The 23,232-nt window shown below is 50.2% G+C and overlaps 11 protein-coding genes across 11 annotated transcripts; 5 read left to right on the top strand and 6 right to left on the bottom strand.

Annotated features, from left to right (window-relative positions):
- Window positions 1–1,039: 1,039 nt before the first annotated feature.
- Window positions 1,040–2,667, bottom strand: EJ05DRAFT_530408 (kinase-like protein; the record flags this gene model as incomplete). The annotated part of the gene is made up of 5 exons (XM_033748970.1): window positions 1,040–1,654; window positions 1,719–1,834; window positions 1,904–1,981; window positions 2,037–2,395; window positions 2,537–2,667. 5 exons carry the CDS (start codon window positions 2,665–2,667, stop codon window positions 1,274–1,276), a joined length of 1,065 nt encoding a protein of 354 aa, XP_033604442.1. The 3' UTR covers window positions 1,040–1,273.
- Window positions 2,668–4,188: 1,521 nt separating this feature from the next.
- EJ05DRAFT_507591 (uncharacterized protein) lies at window positions 4,189–5,093 on the top strand (the record flags this gene model as incomplete). The annotated part of the gene is made up of 2 exons (XM_033747938.1): window positions 4,189–4,537; window positions 4,614–5,093. The coding sequence occupies exons 1-2, from the start codon at window positions 4,457–4,459 to the stop codon at window positions 5,091–5,093; spliced, it is 561 nt and encodes a 186-aa protein (XP_033604441.1). The 5' UTR covers window positions 4,189–4,456.
- Window positions 5,094–5,251: 158 nt separating this feature from the next.
- On the bottom strand, window positions 5,252–7,024 carry EJ05DRAFT_191975 (PAP2 domain-containing protein). Its single transcript, XM_033739685.1, has 3 exons — window positions 6,629–7,024; window positions 6,045–6,559; window positions 5,252–5,965 (listed from the first exon to the last, which is right to left on the bottom strand). Exons 1-3 carry the CDS (start codon window positions 6,703–6,705, stop codon window positions 5,364–5,366), a joined length of 1,194 nt encoding a protein of 397 aa, XP_033604440.1. The 5' UTR covers window positions 6,706–7,024; the 3' UTR covers window positions 5,252–5,363.
- Window positions 7,025–7,344: 320 nt separating this feature from the next.
- EJ05DRAFT_496869 (uncharacterized protein) lies at window positions 7,345–8,070 on the top strand (the record flags this gene model as incomplete). Its single annotated transcript, XM_033746463.1, has 1 exon — window positions 7,345–8,070. One exon carries the CDS (start codon window positions 7,345–7,347, stop codon window positions 8,068–8,070), a length of 726 nt encoding a protein of 241 aa, XP_033604439.1.
- A 554-nt stretch (window positions 8,071–8,624) lies between these two features.
- On the bottom strand, window positions 8,625–11,229 carry EJ05DRAFT_496868 (uncharacterized protein; the record flags this gene model as incomplete). The annotated part of the gene is made up of 4 exons (XM_033746462.1): window positions 8,625–9,467; window positions 10,926–10,965; window positions 11,014–11,096; window positions 11,158–11,229. The coding sequence occupies 4 exons, from the start codon at window positions 11,227–11,229 to the stop codon at window positions 8,625–8,627; spliced, it is 1,038 nt and encodes a 345-aa protein (XP_033604438.1).
- Window positions 11,230–11,500: 271 nt separating this feature from the next.
- Window positions 11,501–13,186, bottom strand: EJ05DRAFT_192258 (uncharacterized protein). Its single transcript, XM_033739686.1, has 3 exons — window positions 12,194–13,186; window positions 12,045–12,134; window positions 11,501–11,998 (listed from the first exon to the last, which is right to left on the bottom strand). The coding sequence occupies exons 1-3, from the start codon at window positions 12,996–12,998 to the stop codon at window positions 11,880–11,882; spliced, it is 1,014 nt and encodes a 337-aa protein (XP_033604437.1). The 5' UTR covers window positions 12,999–13,186; the 3' UTR covers window positions 11,501–11,879.
- Window positions 13,187–13,375: 189 nt separating this feature from the next.
- On the bottom strand, window positions 13,376–13,908 carry EJ05DRAFT_482787 (uncharacterized protein; the record flags this gene model as incomplete). Its single annotated transcript, XM_033745203.1, has 2 exons — window positions 13,376–13,603; window positions 13,714–13,908. 2 exons carry the CDS (start codon window positions 13,906–13,908, stop codon window positions 13,376–13,378), a joined length of 423 nt encoding a protein of 140 aa, XP_033604436.1.
- A 589-nt stretch (window positions 13,909–14,497) lies between these two features.
- EJ05DRAFT_507585 (uncharacterized protein) lies at window positions 14,498–15,718 on the bottom strand. Its single transcript, XM_033747937.1, has 2 exons — window positions 15,217–15,718; window positions 14,498–15,165 (listed from the first exon to the last, which is right to left on the bottom strand). Exons 1-2 carry the CDS (start codon window positions 15,553–15,555, stop codon window positions 14,728–14,730), a joined length of 777 nt encoding a protein of 258 aa, XP_033604435.1. The 5' UTR covers window positions 15,556–15,718; the 3' UTR covers window positions 14,498–14,727.
- A 650-nt stretch (window positions 15,719–16,368) lies between these two features.
- On the top strand, window positions 16,369–17,019 carry EJ05DRAFT_472924 (uncharacterized protein; the record flags this gene model as incomplete). The annotated part of the gene is made up of 1 exon (XM_033743280.1): window positions 16,369–17,019. A coding segment is annotated over exon 1 (403 nt), but the record flags the coding sequence as incomplete, so codon positions are not given.
- A 259-nt stretch (window positions 17,020–17,278) lies between these two features.
- On the top strand, window positions 17,279–17,696 carry EJ05DRAFT_496863 (uncharacterized protein; the record flags this gene model as incomplete). Its single annotated transcript, XM_033746461.1, has 3 exons — window positions 17,279–17,493; window positions 17,541–17,602; window positions 17,668–17,696. 3 exons carry the CDS (start codon window positions 17,279–17,281, stop codon window positions 17,694–17,696), a joined length of 306 nt encoding a protein of 101 aa, XP_033604433.1.
- Window positions 17,697–19,795: 2,099 nt separating this feature from the next.
- Window positions 19,796–23,187, top strand: EJ05DRAFT_460761 (cytochrome P450; the record flags this gene model as incomplete). Its single annotated transcript, XM_033742620.1, has 4 exons — window positions 19,796–19,847; window positions 19,901–20,110; window positions 20,161–20,608; window positions 20,685–23,187. 4 exons carry the CDS (start codon window positions 19,796–19,798, stop codon window positions 23,185–23,187), a joined length of 3,213 nt encoding a protein of 1,070 aa, XP_033604432.1.
- Window positions 23,188–23,232: the final 45 nt, after the last annotated feature.

The raw sequence follows: 23,232 nt of genomic DNA, 5'->3' as shown, positions 1-23,232 counted from the left end.
TACTATGTTAAGTAGGTAAGTTCGATATCTAGTACTTTGGTAGCATATAGACTATGTATCTCGTGTATAGATAAGCTATTAGTAGAATGCTATAGTGCTATCATTAGTTGTCGTGCCCGTTGTTAATGTCGCAGATATAACGTTTTGAAGTGAGGTGTTGTGTTTATATAGCTAGATGTATGGAGCTTTTGGAAAGGAGGGAGAAGAGGGGGATAAGAGAATTAATTGGTTGGTTGGTTGGTTGTTATCTTACTTACTCTCCTACTTACTCTCCTATTACTCTTCTACTTACTCTTCTACTTACTCTTCTACTTACTCTTCTACTTACTCTCCTACTTAAGCCCCTAGTTGCTCTAAAAGAACCATGAGTACCTTTCAGAAAGAAAAAAATGAAACATAGCTGACCAATCGGGACGCAGAAAATTCATATGTATTAGTCAAAATTCATAACAACTAATTACTGACTCGGTATCTCCAGATAATCGAGCATTTCGGCACAAGCCATAACCAGTGTTTTCACGGGTATGTATGTATGTATGTATGTATGTATGTATGTATGTATGTATGTATTGTGGAAAGGGATATAGTCGAGGGTGTGAAGAGTGACTTTACTTTATGCTAAGATAGTTTCATGCCTTGCAGAAGTGACGGTTTTTGAATGACTATAGCTCCGTTATCATTAGTATACGATTCCTAAGGAGGGAGTGGACGTTGCAATAGGATATTTTGTCACCTTACAATCAAAGAGCAAGTTCAACACAGGTAGGAGGTAGGTAAGCTTATATCCCTTCTTGCCTGCTATAAAAGTAATATAATATGACTTGTCTACCTTTTCTACAAATAAAGGGCAGTCTTAAGATTAGAGCTACGCAAGTACAAAGGTTCCTCGTCTTACTCGCTACTAATAAACCTTACTTAACTAACTTTCCCATATACAAGGGGTAGTTTAGATAGGAGAGGTACGCAACTACAGGGCCTTTTTCTTTGTTTGGTTCGGTGCCCTACTCTCGCCCTCTTTTACGCGTTTGTTCCTTGTCTGGCTGTCTGTCTGTCTGCCCTGGCTGATATGCGGTTGGGACGGCTGTCACTTGACGGATAGTACACTGTAACCGCGGTATTTATGTAGTATACATTGGAGACTTCATATTACAGTACAGAAGAGGAGAGATTTCTGCCCCAACTTGGACACTTCGTTTGGCAATGGAAGATGAGTGCACTCTTACACCGCTCCTCTCGCCGTGTCAACACCCCCTAGAACGAGCCAGGATCTTCCTCACGTAGAAGACCGCAGATAAGCATGCCGAAGCGCCTCCGACGCAACAGGTCTCCCCCCATGATCCACAACCAGCAGCGCCTCAATAAAATCCACCAGCTCCTCCGACACCGGGGGCTCCGCAAGCCGCAGCAACTCCTCACGCAGCGTGCCTCCCTTGATCAGCCTCGTGCCATCATGCGGATTATCCATGACTGCAAGCTGCTCTGCCAGCGCAAACTCCTCCCTGTAGGGCTGGTAGTAGTTGTGTTGGTCGGCAGGTGGGTCGGGTATCGGGCCACAGCGACGGATTATCTTCGCGATGCACCATGCCTCGGTGTGGCCCTCGATGATCTTGTCGCTGGCTCCGAAGTGCGCGTGCGGTGATAGACGACGTGCCAACTTGCTTCTAGGTTAGCGCCCGACCGGACGGAACGGTGGCCTGGAGTGTAGCGGGGGCACGAACCGTGACTCCAAGGGACCATATATCTGAGGAATGTCGACAGCCTAGGCCTTGCCAGACTTCTGGTGCGCGGCAGGGCAGGCTTTGGCCTCGTTGGGTTGTGGAGCCTTGGACTATCACTGTGGACGTGAGTGCTGGTGGATAGGAGGACGAGGACGAGGATTATAACACAGAAAAAAAACACGTACAATTCCCCAAATCACCCAGCTTGGCAACCGGCGACGCGCCATCGAGGTCGGACACAAACACGTTGTTGACACTCACATCTTACATCCTTTAGCATTGGCACGGCATAAATCAATCCTCGAACAAAATCATTACCCGTATGGACAAGTCCCAACGTCCGAAACACGTCCAGCGCCGACAGGACCGCTCGCGACACCCCCTTTGGCAGCCTCGCATCGCCTCGGAACCGACTGGCTGGGACGCACCGCAGGTCTGTATCCATCCACTCAAACACCAGACCGTCTGGGTCGTGTGTATTCATCATCTCTTCCCCCTCTCCTCCTTTTCCTCCCCCTTCTTCCTCTTCCTCCCCATCCACCGCCGCCGGCACGGCAACGACATCACGCAGCCGTCGGATATACGCACACGACGCGATATCGCGGATCCCGTAATTGCGGTATTCGCGCCTCAGAACCATTTTCTCGTCATCGGACGTGGCGGTTTTGATCATGGCCCTCGAAAAAGCGTTATGATAAGCGCATGCTTTGGTTGGCCTTTTGTCTGCCTATGGCTTGAAGGAGTGGCTTTCGGAGGAGAAGGAGACAGAGAAGAAGGAAGGAAGAAGGCAGGAAGAAGACGAGAGCAACATTATTTACCATTCTCCTCCAGATGAAGGGGTTCTGGATGATAGCACGCGTGCCTTGAAGACGCTGCACCCCTTCAGCGCCTCTACGAGCTCGTACTTACCTGCGGCGCCTCGGAGGACTTGTCCGATGCGTAGCGCCATGTTGTATGAAAGATGATGGGAGTAGAAGAAAGGGAGGTAATTATATGGGTAATAGGTGCGCGATGGACGGACGACTCACGACGACATCGACGTCAACGTCGACGCGTGCACACACGCAGGCAGGCTGGTGCTTTGGCCGCTTAGCCTAATGCAGACACCAGCTCTATATATTAAAAGCCACAGCACAGCCCCCCCTCCACCATCCAGGAGGTCCGGCTGCGCATCCCATCCATCCGGGCCGCGACCAAGAAATGTCACTGGCCGGCCACCAGCAGTGACATTTCCATGCTCCACCCGCACCGCACCGCAAGCAAGGCTTGCCCGAGCCCACACGAATCGGAATGCCGCGTCGTATTGACGGCTGTGGAGTCCGGCATTCCGAAACGTCCCCTTTCTCGCTGTCCTAGGAGGCTGCGTTGTCGTTGTTGTTGTTGTTCTTGTTGCTGTTGTTTTGGGGCATTCCGGGTCCGGGGTAATACGATGGTGGGTGGGTTACTGCTGGTTATCTAGGTTCTCAAGATGTGTACGCGTACGTGCATGCCTTAATACGTACGCACGCGTTCTCTTGCGAGGCGGTGCGTTTGCAGAGGTAGTAGTATTCTGCAGTGCAGCCGTGGTTGGCCGAACACGAGTACGATCATAGCTCGTTTCCCGCTGGTCGTAGTAGACTTGTAGGTGCGACAGCCAAGCAAAATCCTACGAGGGACGAGTGTAGAGAGAGAGAAGCGGATTGAGAGGGAGGAGAGAGTGGAAGCAGGTATTCAGTCGGCAGGTCACGTCATCAGTGTCTGTCTTTGGTGTTTTGCATCGTCCATCCATTCATGGTGTCGGATCGCCATCGTATCGTATCCGCAGAAGAGTTGTTTGACCGCGTCATATACAATGGAAGGGTCGCTGCTGTTCTACGTGTCATCGACTGCGCTATGTGTTTCAAGAGCTATATCGGTGGTGTGCGGTGAATAGAGGACGGTTCGTGTAATGGATGGATGGGATGCTCTATTATTATCACATACGTAACCTAATGATCGCATGCGTGGTTTGTGATGTTGAGAGACCCTGATTCCGTACATATGCAGCCTTACTAGATCAGATTCCTACACACAGAGATAATTAGTATGTAATCAAGCATTTCTCATTCCAATCATCGCATAATTACACCAAGTAGCATAATCACACATAGACATACACACCTTGTCTGCATACACAGTCTATTACGCATCCAAACCTCATACCCAAGACTGTCATCCATGTCTTCGCCTCGCGCTCGGATCCCCCCATCCCCATACTAATTAGAACCATCAAAAACGAAATTAGCCTCAGACCACATCTTGTCGTCGTTCGTATATGTCCTGCCAAGAACAGAGTCGCGCGCTCGTGTTTCTCCACGAGCGAAGCTCGGGTACTTGCTTGCTACCTGCTTGCCAGTGGGTGTGCAGCATTCACGAGTAAATGCACCCGAAATAGATGCGCTTGCGAAGGCAAAGGCGGTCGTGTCATTCGAGGGCTTTGTCTAGTAGATGCCATGGATACTAATTAGACATGCGTATGCTTGTGTAGATCGATGGATATTATACATATATAAAGAGTTGATGTCTGCTGTGCTGTTTTGTCATTCATTCGCCATCCATCATCTCTCATCTCGACCGCCTTCGACAGCATCTATCCATCCATCCATCCATCCATCCATCCATCCATCCATCCATCCATCCATCCATCCATTCATCCATCCAACCAACACCACCACCCACTCACACCCACTCACACCCTCCAAAAACCCAATACCTTCACAATGAAGACCTCAATCCTCGCCCTCGCCGCCCTGGCATCCCTCGGCTCCTCGCAGAGCTTCCCGGACATCCCATCATGCGCTGTACGTCCTCACCCTCACCCCCTCCCCCTTTCCCCCCCCTTATCCCACCACCAATCTAACACCATCCGACCAACAGAGCGGCTGCCTCGCCACCACCGTCGCCATGGACGGCTGCGTCGGCCTCTCAAACTTCGGCTGCCACTGCGACAAGCCCGACCTGATCCCCAAATTCCTTCCCTGCGTGCAGGCCGCCTGCAGCGACGAAGACGAACAGCGCACCCTGTCCGCCGTGCGCGGCGCCTGCGCCGACGCCGGCCACCCCATCGCGGACGACAAGCCGTCCTCTGCCCCGGCACCCAGCTCGGCCGCGCACTCGTCCGCGCCGCCGCCAGCAGCGAGCACTGGGCCACACAGCTCGGCGCCGCACAGCTCGGTGGCGACTACGGCTGCGCCGACGACGGGTGCGGGATCGGAGCCGACTACCTCTTCTTCGTCGTCGTCGTCTTCGTCTTCTTCGGCGGCGACTACTGGGGCGACGGGTGCGGCTGCTGTGCCGACTGCCATGGGTGGTTTGGCGGCTGCGGCTTTGGTTGCTGGTGCTGCGGCGCTTTTGTGAGACTTTGGATTTGGGGGAAAGGTGGACTGGTGAGATGGGGGCTGTAGAGGTGGACTCTGTCAAAGGAGAAGCATGGAGAATGGGGAGGAGGATGTGGATGGAGTTGTAGGCGGGTAGATAGGCAGGCAGTGTAATGGAGCTTGAAATATAGATCAAAATGCTGCGATAGAGCGAGTGCGAAACTGCTACCATTATTGCATTATCAATTACGCTAAGAAACGGGGTGTGCAATGATGAAAAACGAAAGGAAAGATTAGTCTACCACATGCCTCATCTATCAGTGCTGGCCTTGCGCGCAAGGCTATCGGCACTGGGTGCTTCATTCGAGACAGCCTGCTGCCCATCCAGACCAGGTCCCAAGATTCCATTGCGCCCTGATTCTTCGTCACGAAGCTGGCTCGACTTTGCAGGACCCCATCCCTCTGTTCCCACATAGTTGCCTGTACCAACGCCGATGCCAAAGGCCCGATCACGACTCCGCGCTCCCCAGGCCCAGCCTGCGCCTTGCTGAATGGGCAGATGGTACCAGCGGAACGAGAACCATGCAGTGGCAATACCAATGAGTGAGCCAGCGAAGATATCGATCCCGTGATGGCGGTAATCAGAGTACCTCGTCGAAGCGATATACGCCGCAGTCCCGACCGGAACTAGAGCCAAGACAAGCAGATAATTGGGGGGCGCAGCTGCTTGGTTGCGGATCGGGATGATAGACGTCTCGTCATCTTCGTGTAATGGCAGACGGTCGTGCCGCTTTGCTTCGAGAGCCACAGCTTTTGAGTCGGTAGAGTATGCTCTGGGCGGTAGGAAAGGAATAGAGATGGCAAACTTTGAGCAGACAAAGAGCGTAAGGTATAATAGTCCAGCCCATGCAACTGTGGATAGTCAGTTTCAAATACATTACGTCTATAGTGATTGATCGACATAGTCAGGGATACGTCGGGATGGACTCACAAGATGAATGGCCGCTTGGAAAGCTTCGGAAGCCATCCGTAATCTCATCGGTATTCGGACCCATGCAAATGGCTGCGCTAACCCGTACCCACTTTGGCGAGATGTCCTGACCATAACCTCCAACAACATATTGCTCGATGTTGTCAACATCGGGCTGGCATCGCGCCAGCAGATCAGGTCTGGGCTTTCCGAAAAGATTCTTCAGACCTTCTGTGATCATGAACGCGGTCGCAAGACTCAAGCCAAGGCCCATCCAGCCCGTATTCCACTCCCAGAACTTGCGTCGCCATACCAGTGACCACGGGTGCGTTCTGATGGCGCGCGGTCCGGGTACGAAGAAGAGGCAGGTCAGGAAGATGATGACACCGGGTCCGATCAGTGCGACTATCAGGACGACCCACCAGGAGACCTGATCGTTCTCCGTGTAAGGATATGAGATATTGAGGTCGACCAGGGAGAATGGCCTTCTATACGGCCCGATTCTATTGAAGCCACCACCGACACCAGCAATAGCTCTGTGATTGACGTTAGCACGCTGTGTAGTGGATCCTGAGATCAGCCTTGTGGCAGCGACAGCAACTCACATGATAACGATCCAGTCGAGCACATAAGAAAGGATGAGACGTTTGGACGGCAGCTGAAATGCGCGTAGAGTCGGCATCGTGAGCTGGTGAGATGATGGATATAGGAGAGATGAGCAGACCGACGATTCGAGGAAGGGGACATGTTTAAAGAAACATTCGCGCCAGCCAAGAGGCACTAAGATGGAGAGCCTGAAGCTTCAATCCACTGGGAGATCGCACAGCCGCTCCATCGCCGTATCTTCTTCTGCTTGTGACCTCGTTCATCCAAGAACACGGGAAAGGCTACAGGTGGAGAGAGGAATGCTGCATCCATGCATGTCTTGATGACTGTGTGACGACTTCACAACACTGCAGCGAGTGCGAGCACGCGACAAATCGAGTGTTTGGGGTCACGTCAGCCAAGCAAAAGGCGCGAGGCTCAGCTGCTTGGCCGCCAAACGCGCGCTTCCGGCTGGAACTGCTGTGTTGCTGCTAAGGTGTTCATGTTGAGCAGTTGGAATCTTGTCAAAATGAGGGAGAGCATGAGTTTCGTCATGTTATGCAACATTATCATGGAGGAGTAATACCTTCACCTCGAGAAGGGCGCCCGTCTTCCCTAATAATAGCTATACCACAACCCCAGGATATCCATGTGCTAGCGTGCCCGCATCACCACAACTCCCTCCCTCCATGTCCAAAAAACTTCTCTACCACTACACAACCAGAACTTTAACACCATGGCGACTCCCTCCATTGACCTCCTCCTGAATATCCTCCCCGACCGGCCCTCCCAAATCCTCACCACCCTCACCCAACACCCTACCCTCGCCACCGCCGCCGACGCCAACGGCTACACCCTCCTCCACGCCGCCGCATCCTACGCACACATCGACCTGCTCCGCGCTCTCGTCACCACGTACAACGCCTCACCTAACACGCGCGACTCCGACGGCGACACACCGCTCTTCTACGCCGAAACCGTGCCTGTCGCGCGCTGTCTGATCGAAGAGCTCGGCGCCGACGCACACGCGCGCAACAGCGAGGGCGAAACCGTGCTCGAGCGTGCCGAGTCCGAGGAGTGGATTCTCGTGGCGTCGTACCTGCGCGAGCGCACCGGCGTCTCGCAACCTGCTGCCGGCACGCAACAAGGCGCGATCCAGAACGGTGCGGCGTCGGATGCGTCTGGGTCGGATAATGTAGATGCGCGGGCGAATGGTGTGCGTGTCCCGCCGGCGCTGCCTGAGAATGTCAAGATTGACATTGGCCATGTGTCTGCGGATGCGGATGGGTTGGAGGCGCCGGATCCGGAGTTCAGGAGGCGCATTGAGGAGTTGGCTGCGAGAGAGGACTTTCAGGGTGAGGAGGGGCAGAGGCAGTTGAGGGAGCTGGTGACGGATGCCGTGAGGGGCGTGGCGGCGGAACAGAACGAGGGGGAGAGAGCGAGTAGGAGGAGGGTCGAGTGAGAGGGATGTTTTGAGCTTCTGATGAGACAACGGATAGGACTCTACTATACGATAGATATCCTCGTTGCATGGGCTGTAACGCCATCAGTAGACAACGTCTGCGGCCAATGCCCAGCAGGTGCATCACGTCTGTGCTGAGAAGAATGGCCTTACGACTATTTGGTCACAATACGTGGATGACGACGACGCAACTCTGGACGCTCATAAAGTGCCACTAGTTTTACGGCGATGGCTGAGTCAAAGCAAACCTGGTCACTTGCACGAGTCTGGCAGTAGATTTGGGGCACGTCATATAGTGGAATTGGGATATTCGAGTATCCGCGTAAGCTATCAGACTACTAGGTCTTCTTCTTCAAACTCTCCGTCCAATTTCCTGCTTTCCACAAGGCATCGAGACATGGCTCTCTCAATGTGTCCTCAATGGCCCATCAACCTTCTCTGATCCTTTGATTCGCTGTAAGATATCCACAAAGAGTTGTGTAGCTTTCCAATACAGTCCAATTCTTGTCTCCGCATGTATGCACTCTTGCTGAATGCTTGCTGACATGGTGTGTTCACAAGCGTCCGTACCCACGCTTGCCGTAGGGCGGTCCTCGGCCGCGAACAAGGCGACCGTGTTCAAACCTGGAGGACCAGTCGTTCATCCGGTCCATTTTGTCGTCGAGACATTCTTCCTCGTGGTCTCGAGGGTCATCCCAGCTCCGGGGTCCCGTTGGAGGTTCCTTGCGAACCTTCCGCATCGATCGGATTCTGGATCGGAGCACTTTAAGTGCCCCTCGCGTCCGGTCAATGAAGCATCGCATTCTGCGTGCGAGCTGTCGAGAACGCTCCCTTGGATCTTGCTGCGGATGGGGTGGAAGTCCTGTGAAGCTGCTGGACTTGGCACGCTGCTCGATGAATCCGTCAACTCTCTTATGCCCCTCAAGACTCATCAAATTCTCTTCCAACTCCGCCTGTTGATCTTCGAGCAGCTTCACCCAAGCCTTCATACCGTCCTCGGTTGAAGTGTCGTCTTTCAAGGTGGGAAGTTCCTTTTTCTCGGGCACACGTGTTTCTGAGTTATAGAATTGTCGTAAGAGCACTTGAGCCTCGTCCATCATACCCACCAAAGCTCTTCGTCCGTCGCGGACGTTGTTTTGCGATTCGGATGACACTGGATGATCTGAATTGTCCGCTCCCGTTGGCGGAGTCTCGTTCTTGTCGAAGCTCTTCAAGAGCCAAGAGCTGTCATCAACCTTGTCGGTCGGGCAATTATCATTATGTTCGGTCCTCTCGTTGCTATTTCGCATCCATCGCGCGCCGTCGAAGAGCTCCTGGAAGTATTCTTCTGTTGGCATATATGGGATCAGATCTTTGATTGGCGAACCTGCAGGGCCAAGTTTAGCTGACGTTGGAGACTACCACTGTCAGTGATGTGGATATAAATCAAGTGAGTCGGGGCTATACCATTGTAAAGAAGAAAGTTGTTGGTCAGCTATAGCGAAGAGTTGTTTGGGTATCGTTCTGGAGGGATTGTTGTTGAAAAGAGCTGTAGATGCTGGGTATATTTATATGCGACGCACCAGCTACAAATTTCGTATGTGCGCAAGAAAATCAAATACGTCAGGACGGTACGCGACGCGTGCCAACAACAAAGTTGATTCACGTGGGAAGTGATTTCAGGCACGCGCTTCGAATAACAACGCCAAGGTCCTGATCGACCGGTACAACGTTCTAGGCACATTCTCATGCCCCATTTCTTGGTGGAATACAGGGTGTTATTCCTGATTTGATATCACTGTCAAATTATGTTTCCATTCGTTGTAGAATGGCCTGTCTCGGGTCAGTCGCTCATACTAACGCTCAGAAGTGCTCTCATCAACTAGAACCAAAGTACTCCACGCGAATATGACTTCTAGGGATGACGAGAAGGAGTCACCTTCCGGAGGAGATCTCCAGTTAGGAATGCCCTCGAATGACCAAGGAGACTACCTAGTAGGCTGGCTGATATTTGATTATAGATGGAACCCAACACAGCTAGGAGTCCCAGTTTGAACGAATGAATCGGTCATTAGTCGTCACACTGATACTACTTACAGCAATCATAACCCGGATTCATTTCTCTGTATACAAGATGCGTTGGGCATGCATGAGTTCTCGCTCCCAGTCGCAGCGCACAGTTTCCATGTCAATGTTACTTTTGACACATAGCTCATGAAGGTTATGTTTAAACACAGCGAGTAAGAGCCTTCGAGAAACGAGCAACCTGATAAGGAAGAGCTAGGGGAGGGTCCCTTGACGACACACAGAATTTCCCTGCAGAACGGATTGACCAAGCATCAGATCATGATCAGCGTTCCAAGGGACTTCATCGCTCCGAATATCGCTACCGCAAATCCTCAATCCAAACACACAAACACGAACCCAATATCCGAGTTCATAGGTGCTCGAAAAGGTTCTACTTTATAGATGATATGACGGTAGGTTGCCTGCGAATGGTGAGGAGCTGTGCGATCGTCTCGAGGTAGACACAATCGTGAACAACTCAACGAGCAAGGGGAAAACTGTTATAGTACTTTTTGGATGGTGTTTTGAAGCGAGCTGTCGGTGCAGACCTAGTAAAGTGGCCATCAAAAATTATAGCTGGAGCATCGCAGGCGTACTTTAATTCTTACTTCTCAGTACATAGCACTTTGGAGACAACATACACGTGGCGAACAAGAATCGGTATTCCAAGAGCCCATATCCGATACGATACATCCTTGTCACAGACACCTACTTCCTGACGGCACTTGACGAGAAGACGTCGCCCCAGCTACGTGAGAATCTGCACCGGGAATCGATCGCAGGACGTCCCCGTTCTACCCATAATACACCCTCGAAACCACACCCTCCTTGTCCTTCACCACGTTCAATCTACCTTCTCGTTAGCAGCGACCTCGAAGCCTCAGCGAGTACACACACCTGTCGACAAAAAACTCCTTTGTCGTGGGTTCGTTCTCCTCCAACACCCTGTGGCCTTCAGGCAGGTCTGTCTTGCTGAACGTCTGGATTGAATCAGCATATCGTTACTCATGCGTACGACCCAGTGGACTGTTTGCATCGTACCGAGTCGTCATGATTGTCGCCAAGCTTCTTGCCGATCAACTTAGTCTTCCACTCTTCTGCTCTGTCGGCCATTGTGGGATTGTCGGTATGACGTCACTGCGCGAATATCGTTGCGGTATCTATGAGAGATTGGCTTGTTTCAAGTTGAGGGAATTCTGGAACTGTATGTCGGGGAATCGGAAGGACAGTGGAGGGCTGGATCGAGGAGGTTTATATGTTTGGATGCCTGGTTTGAGTGCTGGTACGCCATCGTGCATTGAGCTGTTACCCCGCTAACCCACATAGGCAGTTCACTCGTTACAGGCTCTACGCCAAATTCGGTTAGTACTCGACTTTGCTGGAGACCTAGCGGGCACGTCGGCTTGGTCTTCAGAAGTGTACTCTTGTCATATATCAACTGTTTCAAGTAGCTAGAATCATGGAACGATGCTACACGAGTAGTATTAGAGGGTTTCACTCTTTAGGGTGCCTTTGTGATTGTAGCTTGCACCACATAAGAGATAAAGACATCCTACTTTGAAGCATATTTCCATACCCCTAGCCATTCCTTAGGAGCAACACGCTTGCTAGGTTGAACAGCCTGCTTTAATATTGGTACTTCCTATTCGGTGCCAATATCCAGTACAGTTTTTTGTGAGCTCATCATTTGGCTCTAGTTGATAGCTATGCGGTTCTTTGGACAAAGCTCTAGAGGAGTCTATTTTCTCCATATCCTCTGGCAGTCATGGGCGAAACCCGAAGTCATAATCCGTGTTGACCAAGTATCCGCCCTTGGCCCGACGTTGGTCCCCATCCAGCTTAACTCTATAGTCTCCTAGGAGAGCAAGTAAGCCAAGAAACGCTAAGTCATTATTAGCACGTGTATATAATTAGACACAAGAGTTTACCATAATTATCTGCATTAAGCAATCTCGATTCCAAACTCATATGTATAATGTGTTGCCATCCATATGGATCCGGTTCGGGTACATCCTCACCTAGGAATAATTATTAGTCAACTGCTCGTTGGTAGATCATTTGAGATGAAGGAACTTACGGTCGAAGTCCACAAGATGTGTGAGTTCATGCAGGAGCATGAAACTCATCAACGCTGTTGGAGCCATGGCTGTCGGAGGTGAATCCCTAGACCCAACCAGAGTTGTGTCCCTTACAATGTCGAAGTCAGGTATGGTCATAAGTTTTCTAAGTGTCGTCACTGGAGCACGATCGAATGGACTACAGATTGTCACATCGGCTCTTCCTTTCCCGAATTTAGGGATACTACCATGATAGGTAAGGGTGTACATAGCGATTGATCCCCTTTCATGGCATACTCGCTTATGCCCAAAATTCAAACGCCACGGCTCAGTGTCGAGGGTGCCATCTTTCAGTTGCTCCGCATCAATTAGAGCTCTCTCGTCGCTTGGTTTTAGAGAATCTTGTGACCAATCTGGTAGGTCGTTGCCTAACTTGTCTTTTTGCAGTTTCATGTCTTCGGGTGGCGGTTTCCAGCGTTTGTCGTGGTCGCAAATAATACGTACGACGCTATCTTGCATTGTCTCGACACCTTTCATGTCACCAATGCCTTTCATAATCTTGCGCACCTTCCTCATAGGAATGTTACTCGTTCGACGAGAAATATCAGCACCAAATGTATACCAGAAGACCTTTCGGATATCAGGGTCCTTGGTATCCAGACGGGCGACACTCCGTTGCGCCATTAAGACTGCTTCTTCAATAGCCTCTTGTACACCTGAGTCATTATGAACACATGTGGGATGCACATAGTATGGTAGTCCATCGGCAAGACATGGGATAAAGAATGTATACGCAAGGACAGCGAATGATAAAAAGGAGACCATTTCAAAGATTCCATACTAGATTAAAATGGAAAAGGGCGTAGAGGGGAGAGTATAACGATAGTTATGCACCCCGCACAGTAGAGTCATATTAGAATTATCTTAGTACTAGACATGGAATCGTGACGTTGAATTCGGGCCGCAGTAGGAAGCCTCTGAAACAGCGCTGATGTCAGAACATCAGTGACATTATAACTTTGAGTAGCGCATCCTTAGAGAGTTGAGTGAATAATGAGTTATTTGAAATTTCGTGCATGCAGGCACGGAATTTAAGACACGTATTGTTTGTCGTCGCATGATCCCTGAAGCAGATTAATTCTACAAACTACCCCACACCCCTAGTAGCGTAGCATTATTCATCTTAATTTCCTCCTAAGTACTTATTTAGGAGCAGAAGGTTTCGACGCCCTAACAGATACTGATCTCTTGATAGTTTGAGCTACAGACTGGACTCCTTGGACTAAAGAACTAGAGCGTTCGCGCATCGGCGGCTTGACAGCTACGGAGGCCTTGCAGAAATAGCAAGAACAGTGAGCGCTTGGGTTGGTTCGTGTGCAATTGCCAGCTGGGTGCTGTTGGTATGGAGGCAGAAGGTCATTATCGTAGTGCTGTGATGATAAGTTAACAGTGCTTTTCACCAAGATGATGGTAATACTTCGAAGAGTAACACGACCACAGACCGCATCGGTATCCATGGCACTTAAGTAGAATGACTTACATCACTGAAAAGCCTCTGTGGAGATATTGTCTTTCGTCGGAGAAGGCCATATCGGGCGCCCTCTGCACCTTCCCATAGAGAGTCATCTGTTGGGTCCTTGTATGTGTAACGTTGGGTATCAGCGTCGTAAGCAACTCGGCGCATGCCCGACGGTAGACGCTCGCAATCAGTGTCGATCTTTGCGAGGCGACTCATAGTGATATCTGTACTTCAAGAGTGTGGTCAAAGGTAGGCCTGAGTGAGTACTTGTTACAATTGCAAGTAATAATAAAAACCTAATTGAAGGATTTGGATCAAGTATGAATGAAGTGAACCTGCACAAAGATGAGGGGGCGACGAGGCAGCAACACCTAGACGGTAGGGTGTCCCAGCTTGTCAGACAGGCATAAGAGGTTGCTGATTCGCAGCTAAGTCACGAGGCTGTGCTGGCTTGTTGTGATTCGCTAATCCCAGGGACAAATCAAGTTCTACTAGCACAGTGATTGATTCACCGTCAGGTAGATTTGTCACAGTCGATCGAATGTGTTGGCATAGCCCTCCTACACAATGGAGCAGCAGAGTGCAGTAGAGTAGGGATAGCGCTAATTAATAGCAGCACTATGGAGTACGCAAGTACCGGGCGGCCGCATAGTCTTGCGTCATTTTATTCCTGTCCACTGTGAATCAGAGTGTCTGTCCGAGGCATATAACGAAGTATGAGGCCCAAGTCACTTTATTTCTTTGTCCCGGAGCACTGTTAGACATGTCGGTACTATAATAGTTTAGAAAGCAAATTCTATTTTTTCCGCGAACTGAGACGAATTTAACAGGCAGCTGGGCCTTGTGGGTTCGTTATTCATCGGGTCGATGTCCCATGGCCTATGGCTGGCTCTAGAATTTTACTTTGAAGTCGTCTGCTAGAACGCTGCTAGGAAAATTTTATGCGCCCGCTATCATATGTACACAGAGCATGTTTTTCATACTATACAAATGGCGAGAATCCCCGTTTCACTCTCTTCTAAAGGTCATACCCTTCTACCAGATTCCAAACCACTTCTTGGGCGATTCAATCTTCCCTTCAAAGCTCTTGAATCTCCCGGGCACGTCGGCTGCCGCGGTTGGCGAAGCGTCCGCGTTTGCCTCTGCTACGACAGCTGCCTCTTTCTTCGCCGCCTCTCTCTCGACCTCATCCTTGTACCCAGGTAGCTTTCTAAGGATGTATGGCTCGTTTGGTAAGCCATGTGCACGTCTGTACTCCTTCTGCTTTTCCGCATCCTCAATCTTCTTGCGCCGTAGCTCGGCAACTTGTTCGCTGTTGTAGATGACCGTCATCTTATATACCTGGAGATATTGTCCCATGAATGAGAATGGATGGCTCAGAAACTCCGACTTGGGGGGTAGAAGATCCATGTATGGCGTAGTCTGATAGAAGTCCTGGACGAAGACGTAGGTAGCTGCAGACATGAGAACGCTCTGTCGCAGTTAGTGTCTAATCCAGAGCACAATATGAGAATAAATATATACTAGTGTGATCCACATATGTATCCATCTGCTGTGTAGGAACCAATGCATAAAGCTGTCCTCTGGAGGCATGAGGTGTGGATACTGCTTGGTTTTATGTTCCATCTTCTGCTGCGCCGTGAGATCAGGGCCGTATATCTTCGGCTTGGGTTTGACAATGCGCTGCGGATGGGAAGGAGGTCGAAACCTGTCGGGCTTTTCTAGGACGATGGGTTCGTAGTTCGCATTCGTTGTCTTGGTCCGTCTCGACTGAAGCCATGGGCATGCGAAGGTTTGGAATCGGAGCTGTCGTCCTGCAGAACGCTGAAACTGAGCGACCCGGCTGGCTGAAGGCAGTGACATCGTAATTAAGTATCGATGATATCTGTGAGCAGAAACGCAATGGGTAGTCTGGCATGAAGATACAAAACTCGTGGAGAATTATACGGAGCATTGCCCGAAGGGTATCCGATGCTATCTCAGAACGGCTAGCCAAGAAGCTTGCCAGTACCCTTATACACGCGACACCAAACCTGGCGTCAAAGCCAAAAGAAAAATGCCTTCAGGAGCACCAGCCCCGTTTTACTCTCGTGAGTATTGGGATCTGCGTTTCCAGAAAGAGTCAAATCCATTCGACTGGCTTCATCCTGCCAACGTTCTGGACGACCATGTCGCCGGCGCCATAGCTCAGTGCAAATCTAGGGGAATTGTTCCCAAGATCCTCCATATCGGATGCGGCACATCGTTGCTTTCCATGCAATTACGGAGCTTGGTAGACAATCCAGAGCAAATTTGGAATGTTGATTTCTCCATGAATGCGGTCGAGCTTGGCCGACGATGGGAGAATGATCTTGTAAAGAGTGGCGTTTGGGACAAACTGAATGACAAAAACCGCATAAGCATGATCCAACAAATCTTGAAAGATGTTGAGAGAGACGAGGAGATAGCATCAAGAGATATGACTGCACTGCCTCCGGTTCCTCGTGAGCCATTATCGACCGGCATGATGCATTGGGAGGCGGTAGATCTCCTTTCATTCCCTTCCATCCTCTCTGTTCTGGAACCTGACTCTTTCGATATCATCATAGAGAAGTCTTGTTCTGACGCCATAGCATGCGGAGAAGATATCGAATTCAAATCTCTTGATTCAACAACGTCCATTATCTCTCGTTATAAGACTTTTCAAATAAGGAGTCCATCTCCTATGTCTGAAAATGAGGGCACACAGTCAAACACAAGTCGCTCGGGGAGTCCTCCTTTACGCAAGTCCGATGAAGACAGTCTCATACATCCGGTCAATCTACTATCACTTCACCTCGCTCAGATAGCGAAGCCGAGTTGCTTATGGATGATGCTTACATTCTCCGAAGACCGCATCCCATTTCGGCCATCACCGTTTAGAAAACCCGTTCATATGCCAGAACCATTGCCGAATCCTATCAGATACTGGACGCCAGTGCTCAAACAGCCTGTCGTGACCACGGAGAGTCGAGCTCAAGTAGGCGAACAGAACCATGGGACGATGGTGTACAGACCAGAAGTGTACCACTACATCATCGTTCTCAAACGAACTCTCGAGGCGAGTACGAGAATGCGTGAAGTGATAGCTTGAAGCATCCGGCCGAAGCTGAGGTAGGACGTTTTCATGAACTTGTGCATCCAAACGAGCAGGGTTGGACGCCACGTCTGCCTGTAGAGTTATACGAACAAAGCATCTGACACGCGTAGAATAATATTGTGACCGAAGACCAATCCAAGAGATTGATACGGAAACTGGCTGACCCAAATTCAGCGTTACTGAAGGTCTAGACTTCCCCGAATACGAACTAAGCGAAGCTGTCATACCTGCATGTACAACAACAAAACTCCACAACGAGGTACCTCGGTCCAAATGTAGAAAATGCGTTGACGAGACCTCTTTGAAAAGAAAACTTAGGCTGCCCGCACGCATCAAATATGAGCAAGATGCACCAAACAACGTATAAAAACCTACCGTCCTCCTTACATTCGTTCTTCATTCCGCACGCTTATACGAGCCTACCTTCTTCTCTTCTTTCCCCCATCATCAGCCTACCTTAGTATCACCATGAAATTCTCCCTAATCCCCCTGACAACCCTCCTTCTCCCTCTTCTCGTCCACGCTCAGACACAGGTCACCTGTGCGGTGACCACTGCCGGCGCCACGAGCCGTTCATGCACCTCAGCAAACACAAACCAATGCCGTGTCAAGAAGACGTATGCGCTGGGGGAGAATGTAACTGTCTACTGCTACCGCTGGGGTGATGTTGTGCAGAATGACAGGTATGCGATGGTTTTGGCGGAAGATGGTGAAAGTTAACCGTTTCCAGCATGTGGTTCCAGTTGATCAGTCGTGATCCGTATGAGTATATCCCGGCCAGCTGGGTGAAGAGTAAGTCTCTGTTTGCTGTGATCTGTGTGTTGCATTAAGCTGAGCAATGTGCTGATGGTGCGTAGATTGCTGGGGTGTCAGTCCGTGCAAATGATACTGTAGTTCATGGACGAGGCGCTGGAACATATTTTGCCGAGTGCAAGCGTCAACAAACTATATTTGTGATACGGCTCTTGGGATCATTTTTGTTTATGTGACATTAAGTATCCTGATAGTTCGCAAGGTAGACAACTTGAAGTGGGATATGCTAAAATCGGTGGACCGCTCTCTTCAAACAAAATCTCATGGTTTATTCCCTGATCTGGTGGTTATTGTAAAACGACAATCCCTAGTTCCGTAGTGAAATCAGTCCATCGCATTTAACTATAAACCCCCTTCATTCATTTTTCCATAACGTCCTTCTTGATATTGTCTTTGCCGAAATCATAGTATCGCCTTCCTAAGATTCAAGGCGAATTGTCATACTTTGATCGTCAATCGGGTGTATTTTTCGGCTCGGGTCGGATTTCCTAAGAATTATGTGTGTGAAGGCTAAATCCAGGATACACCAAGGGCATGAACACTTTAGGCAGACCCAGAAGTCAATAGGTCCATCTTCCAGTCGAGAGACTTTGCGTGTAGCTGCCCATGGTAGCTTTGGGACTAATATCACAACTCTCAAGGTCCCAATCACATTTCCAAATGTCTGTAACATCAGAGGCCTGTGAGGCAAGGGTATATTTGGTCACCAGCTCTTGCCACTTTTTTACTAAGAAGACACTACCTTGGACGGAGTCAGGAGCACTTGCAAAGTCCGGCTTCGTGTGAACCCGCTGGGCGACAGCTCTTCGCTCTGATGTTGCCATGATATCGTCCAAAACTACATAATGGACATGCTTTCTTGTGCTCGGAACATAGAAACAATGGCTTCTGAAAGCGGCGCGCTATCAGATCTTTCTTGTCGACGCAGCACGTGTCGATACATACATACGTATAGTCTCTGCGCTCAGCGATATTGCAAAACTTAAAAAGCTTGTACCACCCTTTCTTCGATCGAGAAGAGTCATCTAGATACAGAAGTAGAATTTCTTCGTCGCGCCACGTGTGTGAGAGAATCGCATTTTTAAGATCGCTGGCTCAAAGTACGTTTCTAGCTTGAAGCTATACACGTCAAGAAGCCGCATCATAGCGGTACCAACCGGCAAGTATCGAGGGTGACGCGCTCTATGTTCTTGGCGATAGCAATGAATGTCACTGAGACTGTAAGCATTGATGTCGTTTTGTGGCGCGGCAACTTAGATCTGGGCACGTAAGCTTTAAGAGTAACCAAATATGATACATAGTGCACAATGCTCATCAGTGAGAGGCATTCGCGTATTGGTTTGTATGATATTACAGATGTAGAAGAGACACCAGCCGATCACTGCGCATGCTGTCAACTGTTGAGTGATAAGATAATAGCGACATGCTCTAAAACGCTGGGCACTGAACGGAGTCCGTGTCCGCGATTCTCCCTCGGTAGTCGGCCTCACTAGGATATTGACGCGACCACCAAGGGGGGTGACGGGCATTTATTGTGAATGGCTCCGCAGTCTCAACTGAACAATCGGGACCCAGGATGACCATCATGGTATCATTCAGCCCCAGGAATTTAATCGAGATCGCATTAATGAATCATCGCCCACTAAGTGATTCCTAGTATCATTTACATGTGGGGTAGAATGCATGACAGCGATGCCTCAGCTTCTTTACGCTGTCTTCTTACCGGACGTCTCAATCACTCATCCGCGAGCCATGCAAACAACGGTCCGGGAGGATTGGCACAGCTGGGAAAACATTGGCGCCTCCACCTTTTCCCGATCCTGTCGTAATAATAGTAATGTTAATTAATTAATGATACTGAAAATGGCTCGTTGTCGTCCAACCCTGAGCCAGTTGGAAGGCTCAAAGTTTGCTTTGGCCGTTACCGAAAAGGGTTAGTATCTTCTGACACGTCCCTTGCAAGGTTGAAACTGTACCAATGCTGAGCCTGCAATGCAAAGTTGCCTCGCCACCAATGACGGTCGAGCTGTTGTTGCTTTCGCCGACCCCGAATCCGTTGCTTCCTGTCGCTCCTACTTTGCTTTTCTATTCTTTCATATAACTATAAGTCCAAAGTCCTTGCAAATGCTCCAGGTGCCCCCTATACAATCATTGAACCTATTCTCGAGAGACATGGCTGCTGAAGAGACCGTCATTCCGGGGCCTTCATCCCTGCCCATAATAGGTAAGTTCCTGCCCCCACCATAGATGGGACATGATATACTTATAAGTGGGCAGGCAACATTGCAGATATTGACGCAGAATTTCCGCATGGCACGTTCTTGCGATGGGCTGAAATATATGGACCTATCTACCAAGTGACAATCCTTGGTAAGCGGGTAGTCGTGATTGGCAGTCAGGAATATATGAACGAGATTTCCGACGAAAGCAGATTTACAAAGCAATTGAACTCCTCTCTGAGACAAGTTAGAAATGGAGTCCATGATGGTAAATTTTAAAGACAGGTGTTCTGTGTACACGTACTCATCAGTATCTAGGCCTCTTCACGGCTTTTGGACCAGAGGAGAAGAATTGGGGTATCGCGCACAGGGTTTTGATGCCCGCGTTCGGACCGCTATCTATCAGGAATATGTTCGACCAAATGCATGATATTTCTGCTCAGCTGGCTATGAAATGGGCTCGTCATGGTCCAGAATACAAAATTAATGTTGTCGACGATTTTACACGTCTTGCCTTGGACACTCTGGCTCTCTGTGCCATGGACTATCGCTTCAATTCCTATTATCGGGACGAGATGCATCCTTTCATCGATGCAATGGGTGACTTCTTATTGGAATCAGGGAATCGTGGTCGACGTCCAGGTTTCATGGCTCCTTTCTATCGTAAGACTGATCAGAAGTACTGGGATGATATCAAAGTTCTGCAGAAGACTGCTGGTGACGTTGTGACCGCTCGAAGATCGAGGCCCAATGATAACAAAGACTTGTAAGTTGAAAGTTATGATCCTTGTCACTGAGTAAAATAGTCCTTTCAGAATCGAGTGTCACTAATGGTAGACTAGGTTAAATGCAATGTTGAATGGCAAAGACCCTAAGACTGGAGAGACCTTGAGTGATGAAAGTATCACGGATAACTTGATAACTTTCCTAATCGCAGGCCATGAAACGACCTCTGGCATGTTAGCATTCACCTTCCATTTCTTGATTAAGAACCCACAAGCCTACCAGAGAGCCCAAGAAGAAGTCGACACAGTCATTGGTCGCGACAAGATTACTGTCGAGCACATGAGTAAGCTACCATATCTAAACGCCATACTTCGCGAATCTCTTCGTGTTGCGAGCAATATTCCGATGATTGGTTTTGGAGCAAAGGAGGATACCACTCTGGGTGGGAAATATCATGTTAAGAAGGGCGACTCCATTCTGGCATTTCTCTCGAACGTCCACCGGGATCCTATTGTTTTTGGAGAAGATGCCAATGAATGGAAACCAGAGCGTATGCTGGACGAGGAATTCGAAAAGCGTAACAAGGAGTTTCCGAACAACTGGAAGCCATTTGGTAATGGCATGAGAGCTTGTATTGGACGGCCATTTGCGTGGCAAGAAGCACTACTCTGCGTAGCCATGCTACTGCAGACCTTCAACTTCACCGCGGCGGATCCGTCATATACACTCGCCTACAAGCAGACTCTAACCATCAAACCGAAGGGGTTTTACATGCATGCACACTTGAGACATGGAGCCACCGCAACAGATCTAGAGCGCGCGTTACAGACCTCTTCAAAGGTGCCTCAAGAGAGTATCGTGTCGAGAGGTGCTGAAACTCCGCCCAAGGGCAATCTCAAAAAGCTATCAATCTTCTACGGCAGTAATACAGGCACATGTGAGGCTCTAGCTCAGAGGCTAGCTACAGATGCTCCTCGTCATGGCTTCCAGGCTAGCGTCGTTAACTCGTTGGATACGGCGAAAGAGAAAGTGCCTACAGATGAGCCAGTGGTTGTAATTACCGCGTCGTATGAAGGCCAGCCACCAGACAATGCGGGATTGTTTGTAACCTGGCTTGAGAGTTTGAAAGGGACAGAGATGGAGAACGTCAATTATGCAGTATTTGCCTGCGGTCACCATGACTGGGGCAACACATTCCATCGTATCCCGAGCCTCGTTGACAGCCTGCTAGAACAACGTGGGGGTAAACGTATAGCACCCATGGGAAAAGCAGATGCAGCAGCAGGTGACATGTTCAGCGATTTTGAGAGCTGGGAGGACACCGTTTTCTGGACAGCTATGAAGGAGAAATATGGCTTACCTGAAGCGACAGGAGCTGATTTCTCATCAGAACTCAACATTGAGATCTCTACACCACGCACATCCACACTCAGACAGGACGTCAATCAGGCCCAGGTCAGCTCGACAAAGATTCTCACGGCACCGAATGTCCCAGAGAAACGTCACATCGAGATTGAACTACCTTCCGACATGGCCTATTCCGCTGGAGACTATCTTGCTGTTCTACCCCTGAATCCTAAAGAGAACGTCCAACGAGCAATGCGCCACTTCGGGCTCGCCTGGGACACAGTATTAACGATCTCTACCAGCGGACCATCAAGCCTCCCAACCAACACACCCATACCTGCCGCTGACCTCCTCGGCGCATACGTCGAGCTCGCCCAGCCCGCCTCAAAGCGAAACCTCGCCGCCCTCCTCTCCGCAACCTCTCACACCACCACCCACACCGAACTCACCCGCCTCCTGGACCCCGCCGTCTTCACCGCCGAGATAAGCGGCAAGCGCGTCTCAATCCTCGATCTCCTCACCAAATTCGCCCCAAACATCCCACTCCCCCTTTCGACCTTCCTCGCTCTCCTCCCGCCCATGCGCGTCCGCACATACTCCATCTCCTCCTCCCCACTCTGGAACCCGAGCCACGTAACCCTCACGTACGCCGTCCTCGACACCCCCGCCCTGTCCGGCGCCGGCCGCCACGTCGGCGTCGCGAGCAACTACCTCTCCTCCCTGGAACCCGGCGACCGGCTCTACGTGTCCGTACGCCCGAGCCACGCAAGCTTCCATCTCCCACGCGACGTCACAAACACGCCTGTTTTCATGCTTGCTGCTGGCACCGGCGTAGCACCGTTCCGTGGCTTCGTCCAGGAACGTGCGGCGCTTGTGGGCGCGGGCCGGGACCTTGCGCCCGCGCTGCTGATTCTGGGGTGTCGGTACAAGGATCAGGATGATATCCATGCGGACGAGCTGCGGCGGTGGGAGGCTATAGGGGCGGTTCGGGTGCTGTGGGCGTACAGTCGGGAGCCGGAGAAGAGCGAGGGATGTAAGTATGTGCAGGACGTGATGTGGAGGGAGCGAGAGAAGATCACGGAGCTGTGGGAGGCTGGTGCACGAGTGTTTGTGTGTGGGAGTCGGGATGTCGGCGAAGGGGTGAAGAAGATGAGTATGAAGATGCTGATTGAGAGGCAGAAGGAGCAGGGGAAAGAGATTACAGAAGAGAGTGCGGAAGAATGGTTTGAGGGAGTGAAAGGGGAGAGGTTTGCAACTGACGTTTTTGCTTGAGGGGGTGTTCTAGATCATATAGCACAAGCACAAGGGCATTTTCAT

Source organism: Pseudovirgaria hyperparasitica (assembly GCF_010093815.1).
Source record: "Pseudovirgaria hyperparasitica strain CBS 121739 unplaced genomic scaffold EJ05scaffold_2, whole genome shotgun sequence".
Taxonomy (NCBI): Eukaryota; Fungi; Ascomycota; class Dothideomycetes; order Acrospermales; family Acrospermaceae; genus Pseudovirgaria; species Pseudovirgaria hyperparasitica.
This window is presented reverse-complemented; position numbering and strand designations above follow the sequence as displayed.